The sequence below is a fragment of the Dipodomys merriami genome, unplaced genomic scaffold, assembly GCF_024711535.1.
Source record: "Dipodomys merriami isolate MVZ:Mamm:240054 unplaced genomic scaffold, mDipMer1.0.p SCAF_201, whole genome shotgun sequence".
NCBI lineage: Eukaryota > Metazoa > Chordata > Mammalia > Rodentia > Heteromyidae > Dipodomys > Dipodomys merriami.
This window is the reverse complement of record NW_027203394.1, coordinates 514,537-534,647: the sequence shown is the minus strand read 5'-3', so window position 1 is coordinate 534,647 and position 20,111 is coordinate 514,537. Positions and strand designations below refer to the sequence as shown.

The 20,111-nt window shown below is 44.1% G+C and overlaps 1 protein-coding gene across 3 annotated transcripts in view; it reads right to left on the bottom strand.

Annotated features, from left to right (window-relative positions):
• Commd10 (COMM domain containing 10) overlaps positions 1-20,111 on the bottom strand; it is a 75,655-nt gene that overhangs the window by 43,913 nt on the left and 11,631 nt on the right. For 2 of the 3 annotated variants that reach the window (XM_070031521.1, XM_070031522.1), the window contains exon 5: positions 13,988-14,098. The exons of the other annotated variant lie outside the window; for it this stretch is intronic. In XM_070031521.1, the coding sequence (XP_069887622.1) occupies positions 13,988-14,098 (111 nt within the window). The remainder of the gene's footprint in view (positions 1-13,987; positions 14,099-20,111) is intronic. 3 annotated transcript variants of the gene reach the window in all.

The following is a 20,111-nucleotide window of genomic DNA, read 5'->3' as shown; positions in this document are numbered from 1 at the left end:
ACATCTACTGGGTGGCAGGAATAAATCAAAGCGAGAAAGGAAAGGGGAGAAGGGAAGAGGAGGGGGAGGGGGAGGGGACCCATCTGAGACGTATAAAACATCTTTCAACAGTCATCAGCAATATTTATTTTCCAAAGCAACATGAACTCAGACCTTTAATATTTAGAATTTTCCAACAGCATTGTCAACTGTGATTATGTCTCCTTGAAGAGGAGAATGGTCAAAATAACTTAAAGTCAACATAAATAATCTAAAGTAATGTATACTTGGTCTAAAATAACATCAATATGTTCTGTACTCAAAAACATCCTACTGCATTTCTAACAAGCACTAATATTATTCAAGTGTAGCTTACTATCATCATATTTGAGTTCGGTAAAAAGATAGATCTCTTAGGACACCACAAATAAACTGCTTTGTAAATTTTCTGCTTCCAAGAGAATGCAGAACTAATTGTAAAAGTCATATTTATTCATTTATTCAGTAAGTATTTATTAAATGTTTACTACATGGCTAGCACTATGCTAAGTGCAATGAATGCATTAGTGAGCAAAACAGAAATGTTCTATTTCTTTCAAGTGGAAAACCAGACAATATCAAAAAAGTCACCAGTTTAAGTTAACATAACTGCTCAAAAAAATCCGTATCCTTTTTAACTTCAAGAAGTCCTGCAATTCCCTTCCCTTCCATAAGTACACAGACCATTTAAGCCTCACAACAGTTTCTTGGAGAGGTGGAAAATATCACATTAAGAATGAAAACAAGATTGACTTTCACTTTAATGAGTTAATATTCTATGTAGTCATTGAAATTCTAAGATATGAGCCAGCTAAACTGAGATTTTCAAAACTACTTCAGGCATTTAAAATCCATTCTCAAGGAGTTTGCTAAGCTTGCTATGGTTGAGATCCTCTAGAAGCTGCTTTTTCTTTCCATTTTGGGCACTGTCCCTTTTGTCTCCCCTAAGAATACTAATATCATATTTCAATGTACTGTTAGGTAATATGTGTCTCTGCTAATCAATTCATTTCTACATTCTCTGATGAGCAAATTCTCTCTCCCATCGATAGTATCTTTATGACTATGTATAAATCTCTTATTTTCATTCACTTTCTTGACAATCTGCCTGTTATCCTGTCAAATATTTTATTCCCTATCAACTTGTCTTTCTATCATTAATATTTATAGATGTCAATATTTCTTCAAATCTCCCAAAATGATTGCTTTCCTCATAACCCTTGATAACCTTCGTGACTGCACAGAGTATTGCTTTGTTTCCCTAAATTTTATTACGACACAAGGCATAGTCTCCATTTCCCAGCTACCAAGCTGCCTCTCTGCAGATTCCCCCTGTACCGTGGCGGTAATTCTTGAATCACCTTGCCTGGCGCTTGCTTTGTCCAGTTCTCTCACCGGATGGCCAAGTTCCCTCCTGACTTCGTGTAAGTTAAATCGCACGATACAGCCCACCAAAGCAAAGCAGAAAGCTAACACCTTAAAAGCCAGGAAATTCCAAAGTTTATACACTCTTATTCTAGAATTAGCTTAAGTTAACTTATGTAACATTTTAAAGGTATATAGAACAGGAAAGCTGAAAGTCACCATACTCATAGAATGATGCAATATGTTTGCCAGAGGAAGTATAATTTAAGAATTTCCTGATGTCTAAGAAATGAAATTTAATGTCAAGGCATTAATGGGTTTTTTCATTTGCAAGCTACTTTAAAATACAATAAGGAAAGAGGAGACAATTGTTACATGAATTAATATATGACTTCCTTGACCTTAACATTACCTAAATATTTTAACACATCTCAAAAGAAAACATGCACACAAAGTTGCATTATTCACTTACATTATTCTAAACCTCATCGAAGATTATACCACTGCCATAATGTTAAGTAATTTAAATTTCAGAAACTTTACAAAGGCAAAAGTCAAAGATCTGATTTCATTATTTACATGATTTACATTAGTCCAGGCCCTGTTAACTAAAGTTTTTACGTGGAAATCACCACTGAAACAGCACTCAACAGTCACATTTTTAAAAGATTAAAAAACAGAGCTGACATGCCAAAGCCTTGCTACTTCACATGTAAAGTTGTAAAAATATTTTTTAATTTAACCTACATGCGTGTAGTTCAAACTCAGGGGTACAGATCCCTGTGCTCCTTTTCTACCTGGACACCAACCTGGTCGAAGACTGTAGACACAGATAGAGGAGAAGGTGTCCTGGAAGGATGCCCACACACACACACACATTCACACATTCACACACACACACATTCACACACACACTTACACATTCACACACACACACACATTCACACACACACACACACACACAATCTCTCTCTTTCTCTCTCTCCCCCCCCCCCACATGGGAACTCCTCGTTGTTTTCTACAATACTGAAGATAAAGTACTTGCATGTTCCTTCCTGGGGCAGAGAGCATGAAGCAATAGCCAGGAGGAGCCATGGCTCCAAATCAGGAGGCTGGGAGCTTCTGCACAACCATAGAGTGGGCGGTCCTTGGTAACTCAGGGTGCCACATGGAAAGGAGGCAGCAGTCAATACTCTTTCACACCACTACTGGGACCAGCATGGACTCTCCTTCTTGTTTGTTTATTTGTTTGTTTTGGTGGGGGAGCGGTCGTGGGGCCTGAACTCTGGGTCTGGGTGCTGTCCCTCAGCTCTTCAGCTCAAGGCTAGCGCTCTACCGCTTGAGCCACAGCGCCACTTCTGGCTTTTTTCTTTTTGCTTATGTGGTGCTGAGGAATGGAACCCAGGGCCTCAGGCATGCAAGGCAAGCGCTCTACCACTGAGCCACCTTCCCAGCCCCATGGACTCTCCTTCTATCACCTCCCCCCCTCACCTTCTTTCTGCCTCTCCACCCCTCCCCTTTCCACTCCTAATGCGGGAAGTATAAAGACACTGTCCACTCCTAAAATCACCCAGTTTTTCTCCCCCACCTCCATCCACCCGCAGACAATAATTCAAATCACATTTTCAATCTCTGAAAATACCAGGTAGAGGACCAATACGGGATTTTCCTGAACATTTAACAAACATGTCAACATGTAATACATGAAGCAATGGGGCAGGAAGCTGCATTTGCCAGTCTTAAGCCATTCTGTAAGCTCTAGACATGCCATTAGGTGAAAATCATTTGCTTTAAACACCACTGCCAACAGCTGAGTTTAAATATGATCATGCGCAAGGTTTCTTTCCGGGAAGTGGTACAAATAATAAACTTGCTGGAACTTTCCCCAGAGAGCCTTCCCCCAAAGAATTACAATTATTCTGGGGAAAGGGCGTGCTTGGCCATTTATAGAGTCTTTAACTTGGAACTAGAAGATACAGATCCAAGTCTTAAAGCCTTACAGACAGTAATAAAATAATGCCGTACATCTCTACAAAGAAGGATAGTTGCATCTAACTTTATAGTTTACAATTATTACAGATCACAACCTGGCCCGGTATCTTGGTAGTTAGAAAACAGTCAATGGTTACTAAAAGGTATAGACCATGCCTAATTAAAATGCTTATATGCATACACCTAGACAGTGCTGTGCAGGTCTGTAGTTATAAATGAGAAATGAGTTGCATACATTTTGTCCAGTTGGGTTTCTTTATATGGAAACTGCCACATGTTGAAATTGAAGAAGGTTCTCCAAAATACATAAGTAAACAAAAACAAACGTAGATGGAAGAATCTATGCTTTTCCAACTGTCCACTCCAACAGCCATTTCACCAACTACCATGGCAACAGTGCTTCTCCCTGCGACCCATGGCGAACACTGAGGTGAACAGACAGACAGATTCTCCTTCCGAAGCACAAGGCTACTGACATGATGGGGGGTCATTTTCCCTAGCACTCTCAATTTATCCAATAAGGACTAAAATATTTCATAGGAGGCATGGAAGAAATACCTCAAAGGCAGTCGGTCCTAACCAAACTGCCCATGCCACAGACAGTAGCAACAGTAAGTCCATAAACAATGATCTAAGACTTGCAAGATGGAAACAGTGACGGCGCAGGGCGCAGGGCGCAGGGCGCAGAGTGCATCGTGCCTGCTCAGACGCCTCCAAGGCCGTGACCTGTGAAGAAATCACCTGCCGTGAGTGCACAGAACAAGCCCCGCAAGGTGCGCATCAGTACCTGGCTAAAACGACGTAGTCTGGACCGGGGCTCCCTACCACAGTATTGTGTCCATTGTTTTAATTCATTTTACAGAAATAAAATCTAAGGTCTACCATGTTTGACTTATCTCTGCCGTGTGAGTGAAGCATTCCATGAACTTCCTTATGCAGATGTGCAGTCAGTCACCTTGACACAGATGCGTGTTCATTATTCTTCACTAGGGCGTCACCGGCTGCGGCCGCCACGCCTCTTCGTCTTTGCTCCTGGAGTTTAGCCTCCGCTACACGAACCCCAGCAGTACCCCAAGGACTTACGGGAAGAAGGAAGGGGGGAAAGCTAAGTCTCTGCAGCTCCTGTCTGCACCTGGCACTGTGGCAATCGACACACAAGAACCCAAGCAGGGGAGCACACACAATCCCATTTCACAGATGAAAGCTAAAAACCACATTAAAGAATGAGTTTGAACAGGTTTGCTGAACCCAAAGCCCACAGTCTTTCCTCTACACCTGTAGTCTCAGAATGCGGATGTCACAGATGTAAACACAGACATTTTACACACACGCACACACACACACACACACACACACACACGCACGCACGCACAGGGCTAATGGACTTAATGGAAATGCGATGCCAACATTTTATTTTCTATGAAATGACAGACTGTTTTCCAAAGCCTGAACTACCTTATAAGATAAAAGGTATTACTATGAAAAAGAACAGGGCCCAGTGTGAAGGTGAGGAGCAAGCTTCTGCAGCAAGCGGGGCGGGCGCGCCCTCCCCCCGCCCCCCAGCACAGGGCAGCCTGGCTCCCCTCCGCGGTTCCACGGGCACTGGGTCACAGGGCCCCTGGAGAAGACGGGGCACAGCCCTGAGACCTTCTCCCGCACCCCGTCCCCATCGCACTGCACTACGGGGCTCAGATCGCTTGTTGCCTTGACTACAGCCATGGATTTTCTGAAGGTTTTTGTATGCCAAGGTTCTGAGGACAAAGAAAAGAAGAACTTCACAAAATAAGCTAAAGAAATCTCCGACAGCAACAGATGTGCTCCTGTCCATCCTGACTGTATTTCCTAGCAGCAGTCCTGTGTTCCCTTGCACTCAGCGGCTCTGCCATCACCCATGCGCCTCCCGGCCCTTCCAGCCCTTCCCCCCCACGCAACTCAACAGGGTGAAGGTCTTCCTGGCACTGTGACTCTAAGTAACTCCTTAGGGGAAACAGACAAGAGATTTAGCTCACCGCCAATGCCAGAACAGAAGCATTCATAAATTCGTGCAAAGTTTTCTGAGTTTATGTGGTTTTAATTCATAGTTTGTCCACAAAACAGTAACCCGCAGCAAAAGGCCTAACAATTCTGAGCCACGTGTATCTAAAATACTCTCCAAGCTGGGCACCAGTGGCTCACGCCTATAATCCTAGCTACTCTGAGGATAGGATCTCAGTTCGAAGTCAGAAGAGGTAGAAAAGTCCCCATGACACTCTTATCTCCAATTAACCACTCAAAAACCAGAAGTGGTACTGTGGCTGAGCACAAAGAGGCTCAGGGACAGCACCCAGGCCCTGAGTTCAAGCCCCACAACCAACAAAATAAAATGCTCTAGCTAGGCACCGGTGGCTCACGCCTGTCAGCCCCGCTACTCAGGAGGCTGAGATCCAAGGATCGTGGTTCAAAGCCAGCCTGGGCAAGAAACTCCGTGAGACTCTTATCTCCAATAAACTACTCAGAAAACTGGAAGTGGCGCTGTGGCTCAAGTGGTAGAGCACTCGCCTTGAGCTGAAGAGCTGAGGGACAGCGCCCAGGCCCAGAGTTCAGGCCACACAACCAACAAAAAAATAAAACAAAACACTCTACCATCTGCTACTCTCCATTCTAGCAATGTCTACCGCCGGCCACCTCTCCATTCTAGCAATGTCTACCGTCTACTACTCTCCATTCTAGCGATGTCTACCGTCTGCTACTCTCCATTCTAGCACTGTCTACTATCTGTTACTCTCCATTCTAGCAATGTCTACCAACTGCCATCTCTCCATTCTAGCAATGTCTACCAACTGCCATCTCTCCATTCTAGTAATGCTCTATCGACTGCCACCTCTCCATTCTAGCAATGTCTACCGTCTGCTACTCTCCATTCTAGCAATGTCTACCGTCTACTACTCTCCATTCTAGCGATGTCTACCGTCTGCTCCTCTCCATTCTAGCGATGCTCTACCGCCGGCCACCTCTCCATTCTCACACTATCGACTTTAGAGCAGAGGTTGGGACTGAGCACAGACAAGCGGCCTTGGGGGTCATGTGCTGTTCCGTGCGTGTGCGGCCAACCTGGGAGGCTCACTGCCATTTCTGAGCAGCTAGCGGGGACAGCCCTCTGCATCTGCTCCCTCACTTGGCCCTCCCGAACCACCCAGGGCCTTTAAGAACACAACACTGTTATCTAGACGTCAGAGCTTCACACACATCAGGGTTTGTGAAACAGCTTTCAGGCCACCTTCCTGGAAAATTCTTTCCTTTCAGGATTAAACATCCTGCCTGATCTACTATATGTGATTGAAGTATCTACTACGACGAAAGAGCCTGTGAGTTTGTCACTGTCTGTAAGGTCATACGACAACACTATTAGAACCATCTACTCACGCTGTAACTGAAATGATTATACTCACCATAGGAGACGAATCCATCTTAATTAAGCATTCTTCTGGGCAATCTACATTCTAACCACACTGAACTTAATCCTTGCCTGTACTTCACTTTTCTCTCCACCCAGGCCCTTTTTTTTTGTTTTTGGGTTGGTCGTGGGTCTTGAACTCTGGGCCTGGGCTCTGTCCCTCAGCTCTTCAGCTCAAGGCTAGCACTCTACCACTTGAGCCACAGCGCCACTTCTGGCCTTTTCTGCTTATGCGGTGCTGAGGAATCGAACCCAGGGCCCCGTGCATGCGAGGTGAGCGCTCTGCCCCTGAGCCACCTTCCCAGCCCAGCCCCCACGCATGCGAGGCGAGCACTCTACCCCTGAGCCGCCTTCCCAGCCCAGGCCATTTTTTAAGGCCTCACTCAAACGTGTCCTCCTCTTGGGGCCTCCCCTCGGGACGCAGCTAACACTGTGTGCCCACGTTGCACTCGGACAGACGCTGACAAGGCGTTGTCACTTCCTCATGAACTGTGACCGGAGGGCACTGGAGCAGAGGCTTACAGGACAGGACAGCTGGGACAGACGCATTCCAGAATGGGAAAGGAAAAGTGCAAAGGCCCTGGGGCAGGAGCAGCTCTGAAGCGGTCTTGTTAAAAATCAGGCAGCTTCCATTGTTACAGCAGTGGGGGCAGGAGATGGCCGAGCGTGCAGTGTGGCGCCACTCACACAGCGCCTTGTGGAGGATGCTGGCAGCTTCTGGGTTCTGAGTTGTGAAGGAAGGAAACTTAAAAAATACAAAGAGAAGCACTGTCTGGATTACATTGGCAAATCATACTGCTGTGTAAAACCGAACACTACAGAGGACGAGGAGGGAAGCAGGGAACCCGGAGACACAGGTGACTGATGCGTGCCACAGGAAAGTGATTAGCCACAGGAGAGATAAAAATCTCCTGCACTTAATTAATGAACATGGTGACCTAGACCCTCAAATCCCGTGACAAGCCTGCAAAAGATGTTAGCACCTGTTATTTGTCAAGTATGACGGAAGTGTTTGCCAACAAAATGCACCCTCGGGGGAGAGAAAGAATATGTCTGACAGACAACTAATACTTTATTGCAAAGATTCATTCTGAGCATCCTGAGTGGACTCTCAAACTCTGCAGACTCACGGAAGTCAAAACTACAAAGGTAACTGGGCGTCAGTGCTCATACCTGTAATCTTTAGCTACTCAGAGGCTGAGGCCTGAGAATCACAGTTTGCGGTTTGCCGCCAGCCCAGGCAGGAGAGTCCATGAGATGCTGATCTCCAACAAACCACCAAAAAGCCAGAAATGGAGCTGTGGCTCAAGTGGTAGAGCACAAAAGCTCAGGGACAGCGCCAGGCCCCTAAGTTCCAGCCCCAGGATCAGCACACACACAAGGCTTAGTACACAAAACCAGACAGAGCTAGAACAGGGGTTACCAGGGAGAAGGAAGAAGAAATGGAGAAATAGGTCAGCTCAGAAACTATGTGGGGTCGCTTTACAGATCTAATGCACAGCATGAGGACTCCAGGGAATATACAGCAAATGAAAATTTTGCTAATCGCCTTTAGATGTGTTTACCACACATACAAAAAGAGGAACTATGGAGGCCGGTGAATAAGTTAATTTTCTTAACTGCAGTTATTTGTTTTGTTTGTATATTTATATCAAAACATCAGGCTGGGGCTGGGAAGGTGGCTCAATGGTAGAGCGCTTGCCTTGCATGCCTGAGGCCCTGGGTTCAATTCCACAGCACCACATAAGCAAAAAGAAAAAAGCCGGAAATGGCGCTGTGGCTCAAGTGGTAGAGGGCTAGCCTTGAGCTGAAGAGCTGAGGGACAGCACCCAGGCCCAGAGTTCAGGCCCCACAACTGGACCCCAAAAAAAAAAAAAAATCAGGCTGCATACCTTAAACATATACAATTAAAAATGTGACTTATAAGAGGGTAAATTTTCAACAAATTATGTACCAACATGGATAATCTTATTTGTGTGGTTAAGGGTAAAAAATATTCTTTTGTGTGATTTATGCTAATAAATATATTGCATCTAGAAAATTCAGACTTGGGGCTGGGAAGGTGGCTCAGTGGTAGAGCGCTTGCCTTGCATGCCTGAGGCCCTGGGTTCGATTGCTCAGCACCACATAAGCAAAAAGAAAAAAGCTGGAAGTGGTGCTGTGGCTCAAGTGGTAGAGCGCTAGCCTTGAGCTGAAGAGCTGAGGGACAGCGCCCAGGCCCAGAGTTCAGGCCCCACAACCGACCAAAAAAAAAAGAAAAAGAAAAAGAAAATTCAGACTTGTTCATGAGAACAGCTCAGAAAAACCCAAAGGTCTTTGTAAGTCAATCAATATCAACATCACCTTTAAGGAGATAAAGGTATTTACAATTTCCATAAGAGGCCATGATTTGATTGGCATACACATTTTTCTTTTGTAAGTATCTGTCCCAAGTAAATTGGAGGATGTGTTTTCTTTTAAAGTCATATAGCCTATTTCTTTATTCAAAAGACATCCAGATCATGATGTAACATACAGTCCTTACAATAAGATGTGGTAATAACGTAGGTCTGTTAAACTAACTGATATCATTTGTGACTTTACTCACCACATAAAATCACATAAGTATCTCTAATTGGCTAAAAGTATAAAATCATTTCAGTTTAGTAAAATAAAAGGAAAACAAAACTTACAATCTATATGAGTATAATCAAAAAGAAAAGAACCACAGGACCTTGCATTTTAGAATAGCACCCAACATCCTGAAACATATGCATACATTGGAAGACCAGCTACTAAATTACTAAGTAAAATGACACAGTATCCTACCCTAGAATTCTGAAATAAAAATTGCCTGATTTCTAAACCTACACCTGAGAATGGGAGGCATGGCTCAAGTGGTAGAACACCAATCATCAGAGAAAAGCCTGAGCAAGAACATGCTCGAGTTCAAGTTCCAGTACCAAAAAAAGTAGAGGAGGAGGAGGAAGAGGAGGAGGAGGAAGAGGAGGAGGAGGAGGAAGAGGAGGAGGAGGAGGAGGAGGAAGAGGAGGAGGAGGAGGAGGACGAAGAGGAGGAGGAGGAGGAGGAGGAAGAGGAGGAGGAGGAGGAGGAGGAAGAGGAGGAGGAGGAGGAGGAGGAGGAGGAAGAGGAGGAGGAGGAGGAAGAGGAGGAGGAGGAGGAGGAGGAGGAGGAGGAGGAAGAGCAGCAGCTCCTCAAATCCTAAGTATGTGTTTACCAGTTTTATGGTCTGGGAAAATTATTTAACCTCTCTGTACATCGTGTCTCCATCTATTGATAAAATGGAAGTGATACCAATTCATTCCTGCAAAAGATGTTTTAAACATCATGCCTAGTGGAAAGTAAACAGTAAAAAGCAATAGCAACAAGAAAAAAAAAAATCTACCCTTTCTTCTTACTTCAAGTAGAGCTCATTTATTTTGGAAACAAGATCTCTACTTCAGAAAATGGTATCACAAAACCCGAATTCACAGTTAAAGCCCCGCTACCACCAGTGACCACCACACTGTTACACATGACACGCTACATTCCACACATAAACTATTTCCAACAGCCTACTCTGGGCCTGGAACTAGTTAAACTATAACTAATGGAGCCAGTCAATTATCTTGGGGCTTATTTTATTCCCTTTCTCATAAAGAAGTTAATGTGACAGGATTTAACCGAAGTCAACAGTACGGACAGTTTCTTTAATGGATTTAATTTTTGGCAAGTGATGGCATACAAATGAACAAAAGCTGAATCATGATGATTTCATTTATTTGTTCTTTACGTATCTGATTAATAGACAATCGTTGTGTTGATGGAAACAAGACTCTATTGTTATATACAGATTAGGAATGTAAACAGCATTTCCCATAACCACTGACTTCACAAATTATTCTGAATGTTATTTCAAGTAACACTGAATGCAAGAAATGGGTAGGCAAGCAAAGAACTCTACTGCCCCCTACTGAAATAAGACCAAAAAAAGCCCAGAAAACTGAAGTATCTATGGGAAAGGAAAATAACCGTACCTTGCAAAATGCAGCACACAAACACTGAGACCAATAACTGAAAGGCATCAGAATATGCATCAAAGTGGTACAGAAAAGCTATAACCACCTAGCTGTGTGATAAAATTAGTAGCAAAACAGGAAAGCCCCGAGACAAAAACGCGCTGAGAGAAAAGATACCAGAGTCAAACAATGTTATCTAGTGCGATAGCAAATTAAAACGTCACTGCAGGCTACTTTTCTTGTGTGTATGTTGGAAGCAAAAAACAAAACGCACTTCTCAGAAACCACGCTCCTGAGTAAATTACGGCATTCTCAGTCCAACGGCTCTCCAGCAACACTGTCAAAACAGCCCCTCAACATCTGCACTGACTCTAATCCTCTCAGAAGTACTTCAAAGGGTGTTACTTTTTAAGACGCGTACTTAAAACAATTTTACCGAAAGCTGTTTCAAACAAACATCCATTTCATGACAGTTCTGTGTGTACTTCATGGAACTTTTGCCTCATAAACTAAGCAGTCATAGTTGTTAAACTACCTTGTAGCTAAAAAAAAAAAAACAAACAAACAAAACAACTCTCCCTTTGCTTTCACAACCTTCGTTCCTTCTTTTACCATCTCAATAGTTTTTGAGTTCCCATTTCAGAACAGAGTAAATCTTTAGGGGAAAGTATGTGAATTGTTATGCAACTTCTGTAAGAATTAACATAAGAATCGACACCGAGCATTCAGATGAAGTAGGAAGACTAGAACACTGGGTCATAAGCAGGCGAAGGCGAGCTGCTGCTGGGGAGGGTCCCTGAGGGAGCAGGTGCGGCAGTCCAGCCGGTAGTGTAGCCTAGCCGGCCGCTTCCCTACAGGTAGTGCACTCGGCATGAGTGCTTTGTCCAGGCTCCACGATGTGTCTATGGGGAAGGAGATACAAGCAGCTGGAAACAAACCCACACAGGAAGGCGCAAGGCCGACAGGAAGTCTGCATACAAGATGAAAAGGACACGTCCTTCACATTCGGGTGCTGCTGCTCTTTGGTCTGTTAATAACAACAGTGCGCCGGCCAGGCAAGCTTTAAGCTAAGAGCTAACGAATGTGCACTTGTCATCACCATTTAAAATTTCAACATGGCAGCACACAGAAACACAGACACGTACTCGAGCACACATCCACAAGCGGCGCTGTCACATCTGTACTGGCTTCCGGAATAAGGCAATGCTAAAACATGGCTGTCTTACAGAAGCATTATTCATTTCCACGGTCTGAAAGTACAATAAAGACGCATGGACACACTGTGCAGCTGGACAAAGAGCTGAAGGGGGGGGAGCCTCCCAGAGCCCAGCCCTGCCGACGTCATGGTGCTAAAGGCACATCCAGTGTATGGCTAAAATGCATACCTTCCACGCGCTGGCCTGCGCATCGCTTGACTGCTCAGTTAACATTCAGTAGTTACAAGAATAAAACAGGAAAGGCACAGTGCTACCTGGAGTACGCATGCATGTGTGTATGTATGAATGCATATGGATGTGTATATGCATACGTGTATATCTATGGGTATGTGCAGGAGAATGTGACCATGTGCATGTATGACTGTCCCTGTGTATGTGAGTATATGTCCAATTCCATGTGTGAACGCATGCGTATGTATGCATGCATCTCCTATACCAGTGAATTCCGGGTCATTCTACAAAACCTAAGGAATGTCTTCCTTGGTTGGTAGGCAAAGGGGGAGTTTCCAAACCATCCTTTCCTTCCTAAATCCCCAGTTAGCAAAAGACCAACTTCTCCCCACCAAAAAGAGAGTACACAGAAAGGGGAAAGAGACAGGCACTAATTCCATTAGGAAATAAAATTAGTAAGAAGTCTGGCCTAAAAGACATAATAAAATGATTGATTGATTGATAAATGTTGGCAGGGCCAGCACCTGACCCCAAGGGCGGGCACTAGCTGCGCGTTTTCCACACACCGAGTACCGAACGCCACAAAAACCCCAGGAGACGGGTATCACTGCCAGGTGACAAATGACCAACCCGAGACTTGGAGAGACTAAGTTCCACAGCAGAGGTCTCCGCACTGCCAGACTGCAGGGCGCGTGTCTCTGTCAGTTTGTCTCTTAGCCACTACGTTTAGATTATCTTTTATGAAAATGAGGTGACTTTTTTGAAACACTGTACTAAACTAATAACTCTCACAGGTAACGGGAAAACAAATTGCACATATAACAGGATACTCACGAGGCCAAGTTCTAAAATAAAAAAAAAAAAAAAAAAAGCTAAGACTATCCAGGATGCAGTAACTAACTGTGAGCATGCCAGGAGGAAGTGTCGTTTCCATGCTCAAGACCCGTTACAAGGGACTCTGAGCACCCTCGGCCACGGTGATCTCTTTCCTCAGATCCTGCCATTCCACCTCATTCTCAATTCTATTCTGTTCCTCTTTAAATGACACAGAAAGTCTCGTTCATTTAGAGGAAAGGTCACTCTCCCTTTCTTCTTAAAAAGGTAATCAACTACAATGTAAAATATGATAGATCGCTCCTATTATGTCTGAAATAAGTACTTCTCCATATCCTATTCCACAGCAACTCTTGATCTTGCATGAGCACATCCATGTTACTGTAAAATTAATGATGGGGAAACCACCAGGTGATGTTAAACTATTCTAAAATTCTATCTTGTACAAGCTAGGATTTAACCACCACCACCACCACCACACACACACACACACACACACGCACGCACGCACGCACGCACACACACACACACACCACAATCACTCTACACACAAAAAAAAAACCTACTTCAGGCCACCATCACTTGCGGGTATCGATTGGAGTCCCTCTACTTTACGTATACAGTTTAAAACACAGAAGACTTAAGAGTTGTCCATAAATATCTAAAACTGTAAAGTATCAATTTTGTGTACTTTCTACCAAGTTTTCTCCTTGCAAAATGTAAAGGATATTATAAAGTGTTCTTGTAAGAAGGGTATCTTGCAAGATAAGCTACTTCTTCACACAGATACCTACCAGTGATATTTAAAAGCCTGACATTAAAACGTGCCACAAATAAAGACCTACTGATGTGCGCCTTCACATGTGACAGATCTGTGTTGGCATTTCAGAGGCAGAGGATGGAGACTGTTACCCACAGAGCGCATGACCTCGCCAACACGCCAGGGCAGCGTCGCTCACCTTCGAGTCTTCGCTGCTCACCCCCAGCTGCAGCACCGCTTGGGGAGATTTTAGTTTTGCTTGAGCAGAGTGAGCCATTTGAAGGTTAAGCTGCCATCCAACCGTCTCCAGCTGGAAGAGACAAGTGCAGATTGGAGTCAGATGGTACAGAAGGAAGAAAAGCGTCGACTTGAAGCAAATTCCTGCCCCGCAGGGATCACCGTGAATGGCCTCGACTTCGTGGACAGTCAGTTCCAGACCTCTCTTACTCCACACGCTCAGCAACTCTTCCCCTTGGACTCATTAGACTAGCCTCTGGCCATGCCTGTCAAATTCAACAGCACATGTATTGTTCGAATATACTCCCTGCTACAAATAAACATTCTAAGCAGCAAAGTCCACCAAAGAGTCACTAGTTTTTATAAAATTTACCACGTTAATTTTTTGAATTAATAACCATTACTTTAAAATTAATACTTTTTTTTTTTTTTGGTTGGTCGTGGGGCCTGAACTCTGGGCCTGGGCGCTGTCCCTCAGCTCTTCAGCTCAAGGTCAGCACTCTACCACTTGAGCCACTACGCCCTTCTGGCTTTTTCTGATTATGTGGTGCTGAGGAATCAAACCCAGGGCCTCATGCATGCAAGGCAAGCACTCTACCACTGAGCCACCTTCCCAGCCCTAAAATTAATATTCTTAACTGGGTACAAATTTCAATGAGCAATAGTATGTATTGCTGAAAATCTTTTAATGACTTCTCATTATCTTTCCAAAAATCTTTGCATGTAGGTAAAACACAGGGATCCCTCCTCCTCCATTCCTACCCACACACGGCCACTGACAGCAGACTGGAGCCGGGCAAGGAACTGGTGTCCACCAGTTTGCAAGTGGTACCCAGCAGACCATTCTGCTTTCCGAAGGCATAGTGCGCCTTAAAGCTCCCAACTGTGACAGTAACTTATTAGAACATCTCCTCTGAGTGTTTTAACAGCACAATGTGATCGAGTAAGACAAAATTAGGAAAGGAGAAGTAAGTCAGCTTCCATTTCCTTTTAAACAGCATAAATTCATGAAACTTTACTAATTTCTCCAACCTAAAAAGCATGAGGATACCGTACAGAGTTAGATTCAATTTCCTGCAAATCTCAAGTCTCAGTATTTAGCAAAGTTTCACGAGACAAAATTGCTGTAAGGCCCTGGCATGACCCTGATAATGGATTAGCAAAAGTACCTTAGCTGCACTGGGGAAGAATGCCGGCCTCACACCAATTTCCACTGGACCAGAATACTAATCACTGCACTCGAAAGCCTGCTCAACAGCCAGAACCACGGCAGTGACTCGGAGCCAAGTTGGAAAGAGAGCGATGAAAGTGCTATCTATGTGGGAGCGGATGCGGTGAGAAAATAAAGATACAGTTCTGCGCTCTCTGGCACTTTGGGAGGTTACGGGGGAAAGGGGGATAAGATCCATAATCCCTAGTAAGTAAAAAGCTCAATTTAAGGCTCTGATATACTGATCTTTCACACATGCAGGAAGCAGAGTCTCTGAGATCAGCCTGCCGCCGTTTTCAAGAGTCACACAAACGGTCCCGCTAATAAACATGTCATATCTCCTCTCACACCCAAGAGCATTTTGACACCAGGCCTGGGTTGAAAAGGCAGCTTCTGGGTTCTGATATGGACGATCTCATTTAACAGAAGCTATTTCCAGCATTAATTAATATACGCTTAGACACTGCATAAATTTGGGAGGAGGGCGGGTAAGAGAGCAGGAACTTGAAAGCTGTGGTTAGTTCATGTCGGGAGCTATCACCAATGACTTGTCCCCAGCGAAGGCCTAGCCTTTCAAGATCTCAGTGTCTTTGTGTGTGTGTGTGTGTGTGTGTGTGAGTGTGTGTATATGTGTATATATACATATACATATATATATATATATATATATAAAACAAGTAAACCCACACGAATGATTTGCTTTTCTGAGTTAGTAGTGATATACAAACAAAACGCATATATCAAAGGTTTTAAAATTTTAATAATTATCAACACAAGGTGTTCCGGTTAACTTTTTTCTTGAATATTTTTCAATCATTTGCTGAGCACGTCAAGTTTTATCTTTTTTTATAATAAAGAAAATGCTGCAGAATGTGAAGGACTTGTCTGTAACCTTAAGTTTGAGGTATCTATGACACAGACAATAAAGTTATCAAGTAGGCAGGCCTGGGGTAGAGGGAAAAAATTATTACCTGAAGCCTGAGGAGTAGATAAAATTACCAAGTGCATATGAACAGAGGAAAGAAAGAGAAGAAGGAACAGGAAGAGGGAAGCGGGGCAGGTGATTAAAAAAAAAAAAAAAACAGTAAGGAGTTAAGTCCTAATGTATTGTAAAATGTGAGTAAAAAGCATGGCCAGAAAGGAAAAGGAGTGGACTGGCCTTTACACCATCTCAGATGCTGAGGACAACGACAAAGACCAATCTGTCTAATGTACAATCTTTGCCCCAATGTTCCGGGTGTAGCAGCAGAGAAACACATCAGAAAATCTGAGGTGCGCTTCCCAAGAGTTACCAACACTAACAGATGATTTTAGGAAGGCTACCGCAATCAAGATTCACATGAAACAAGATTAATCAGAATTTCAATATGCCGGAAGCAGGGAAGATCTCACAAATTAAATTCTATTTATAGTAGTAAAATGGAAATATACAGATTTATAGCGATAAGCTGAAAACAAATTATGCATGTCTTGGACAATGAAAAACTACAAAACTTACTAGCATCAATTGATAAGGCATCATTAAACTGACGAATGTATCATGCATGTATCTGGAAGCTCTCAGAAGATACCATCGCTCCCTGAAGTAATCTACAGATTTAGTGTAACCTAAATTAAACTCCCAGTAGGCATTTTTTAAATATAATTGACAGGATAAAATGCAAAAGAGAAGAAGTAATGTTATTTAAGTTTGGATAAGTTATATTACCTAACTTTAGTATTTACAGCAATCAAGAAAATGTGGCACTAGCGAAACACAAAGGGGCTGGGAAGGTGGCTCAGTAGTAGAGCGCTTGACTCCCATGCATGAGGCCCTGGGTTCGATTCCTCAGCACCACATAAGCAGAAAAGCAAGAAGTGGTGCTGTGGCTCACTAGGCTTGAGCTGAAGAGCTAAGGGACAGCACCCAGGCCCAGAGTTCAGGCCCCATGACCAACAAAAAAAAAAAAAGAAAAAAGGAAGAAAAAGAAAAAGGACACAGACCCAGGTATTAATTTCTAATAAGTGTCATTAATTTCTAATAAAATAGAAATAAAAATGAGCTGGGCGCTGGTGGCTCACACCTGTCATCCTAGCTATTCAGGAGGCTGAGATCTGAGGATTGTGGTTCAAAGCCAGCCCGGGCAGGAAAGTTGTGAGACTCTTATCTCCAATAAACTAACCAGAAAACCAGAAGTGGCGCTGTGGCTCAAGTGGTAGAGCGCTCACCTTGAGCTGAAGAGCCCAGGAACAGCGTCCAGGCCCAGAGTTCAAGCCCTACAACCAACAAAAAAGAGAGAGAGAGAGAGAGAGAGAGAGAGAGAGAGAGAGAGAGAGAAATAAAAATGAAGTTATCATAAACCAACACAACTCAAAGCCAGGTGCCAATGGCTCACTCCTATAACCCTAGTTACTCAGGAAGCTGAGATCTAATGATCACAGTTTGAAGCCAGCCCAGGCAGAAAAGTCCATGAGACTCATATCTCCAATTAACCATCAAACAAAAACAAAAACAGAAAAGAAAAGCTGGAAATGGAGCAGTGGCTCAAGTAGTAGAGCACTAGCCTTGAGCAATAAAGGCCAGGGACAGCACCCAGGCCCTGAGCTCAAGCCTCAGGACTGGCACGAGAGGAAAAAAAGAAAGAGAGAAAGAAAGTGGAAGAGAGGAAGAGAGGGAGGGAGGGAGGGAGGGAAAGGGAGGGAGAGAAGGAAGGAGGGAGGGAAGGAGGAAGGGAGGGAGGGAGGGAGGGAGGGAGGGGGGAGGGAAAGGAAAGGAAATGAAGGGAAAGGAAAGGAAATGAAGGGAAAGGAAAGGAAAGGAAAGAAAAGGAAGGGAAGGGAGAGGAGAGGAGGGGAGGGGAGGGAAGGGGAGAGGAGAGGAGAGGAGAAGAGAGGAGAGGAGAGGAGAAGAAGGGAAAGAGAAGGGAAGGGAGAGGAGAGGAGAGGAGAGGGAGGGGAGAGGAAGGAAGGGGAGAGGGGAGGGGAGGGAAGAGAGGAGAGGAGGGGAAGGGAGGGGAGGGAAGGGAAGGGAAGGGAAGGGAAGGGAGGGGAGAGGAGAGGAGAGGAGAGGGAGGGGAGAGGAAGGAAGGGGAGAGGGGAGGGGAGGGAAGAGGGGAGAGGAGGGGAAGGGAGGGGAGGGAAGGGAAGGGAAGGGAAGGGAAGGGAAGGGAAGGGAAGGGAAGGGAAGGGAAGGGAAGGGAAGGGAAGGGAAGGGAAGGGAAGGAAAGGGAAGGGAAGGGAAGGAAAGGAGGGAAAAAAACCCTCAAAATACATCACATATTAAATATAAGAAGACAGCTACCAAATTTCTAAAAGAAAACACAAAAGAATAATCTTTATGGTCTTACAACAGAGTATATTAAAAGTATAACCCTAAAAAATAGAGTTCAGCTACACTTAACCAAAGTCTTAAAATTTCTGCTCTTCAAATGTCACCATTGGGGGGGGGGGGGGGGGAAAGCAAGCAACAGACTGATAAAATATTTGTAAGACACTGATTTAGCAAATGAGTTATTTTTAAATATACAAAAAAAAAGAAAAAGAAAGATGAGGAAATCGGTTGCAAAACGGTGCTCCAGGAAAGGCAGCCTCCTTCACCAAGGGCTGCCCTGCAGACCAGGCCCAGGCCCAAGCGTAAGGAGCTGCTTGGAAACACCAGCCAATCTCCTTGCAGACCAGGATGACAGGAGGGCAACAGAACGCATTTGAGGATGAGGGAATGTCAGTCAACCAACGCTCTCAAAACTGAAGGAGGACATGGATTCTGTTTAGCCAGCGCACATCCTCGAATGCTCTGACAGAACAAGAGTAATTCTGCTCGCAGCACAGCTCTTGGGCATTAGCAAAATCTTCATCCAGTGTGTTAATGGGGCTGGATTCGGCCACTTACTTACCAAGTTCGGAATACATTTCTGCTTCAATGAGACTGATTAAGGGTCTCTTAGATCTAAAGCTCTTTACATCGATTGCTGCATCAACAGCTAAATCCATCACTTTTTTTCCATCTGTTTCAAGCTAACACAACTCGCTCTATATTCCCACATTTAAAGAGGGAAATTTTTAAGTGACTGGAAGCTAGTAGTCTAGTAAATTTCAAAACACATAAAAGAAACGAACCATGAAAAATCTTAAAAAGCTTAACGTAGATTAATAAAATGAAGACAAAACATTAGGAAATACAAAATACTGTTCACATCTTCCTTCCTTGCCATTTTCTGGACCAATCAATAGGAACGTTCCTGCCTATAAGAAAAGCAAATAGACTGAACTTCAAAACAGTATACTTTGCAAAGAGGGGAAGGTGTGTACGTATTCACACAACTACATTTATTAAGACTCTACGATCTCCCCCAGTTCACTGACATCATCCCGACATTACTCTTAGTGGATTCACATTCAGTGATACGGACGTACAATAAAAAGCAACCAGGTAAAACAAAACAAGAGAGTGGGCCAGGTAAATACATACAGATGTGAAGCAAAATAAGGCAGCAAAGTACCTTAGGTATGGGGGCACTTTGAAGAGATGATCAGGGAGAGGCTCACAGATAAATGTCACCAGAAACCAAGATCTAAAGAAGGCAGGAAGACGGCCATATGGCCATCCAGGGAAGAGCTTCCAAGGCAACCACATCAGAGGTGTTCAGAGAGGCAGGTGGAGCAGGTGAAGGTCAGCACACTAGCGCCAGTGAGTGCACCCAGGGGGTGCCGGGCACCGGGCACCAGTGAGAACTCAGACTTCCATCCTCAGTAACAGAAAACCATCTGCAGACTCAGGATAGAGTAAGATGTGCCGTTTAGAAGGGAGACCTGCAGTTTGGTATTCCTGACCTGACCATGGTGAAGGAATAGCTGGCATCATTCTAACCTCCTTTAACATAACAGTTATAACCTCTAA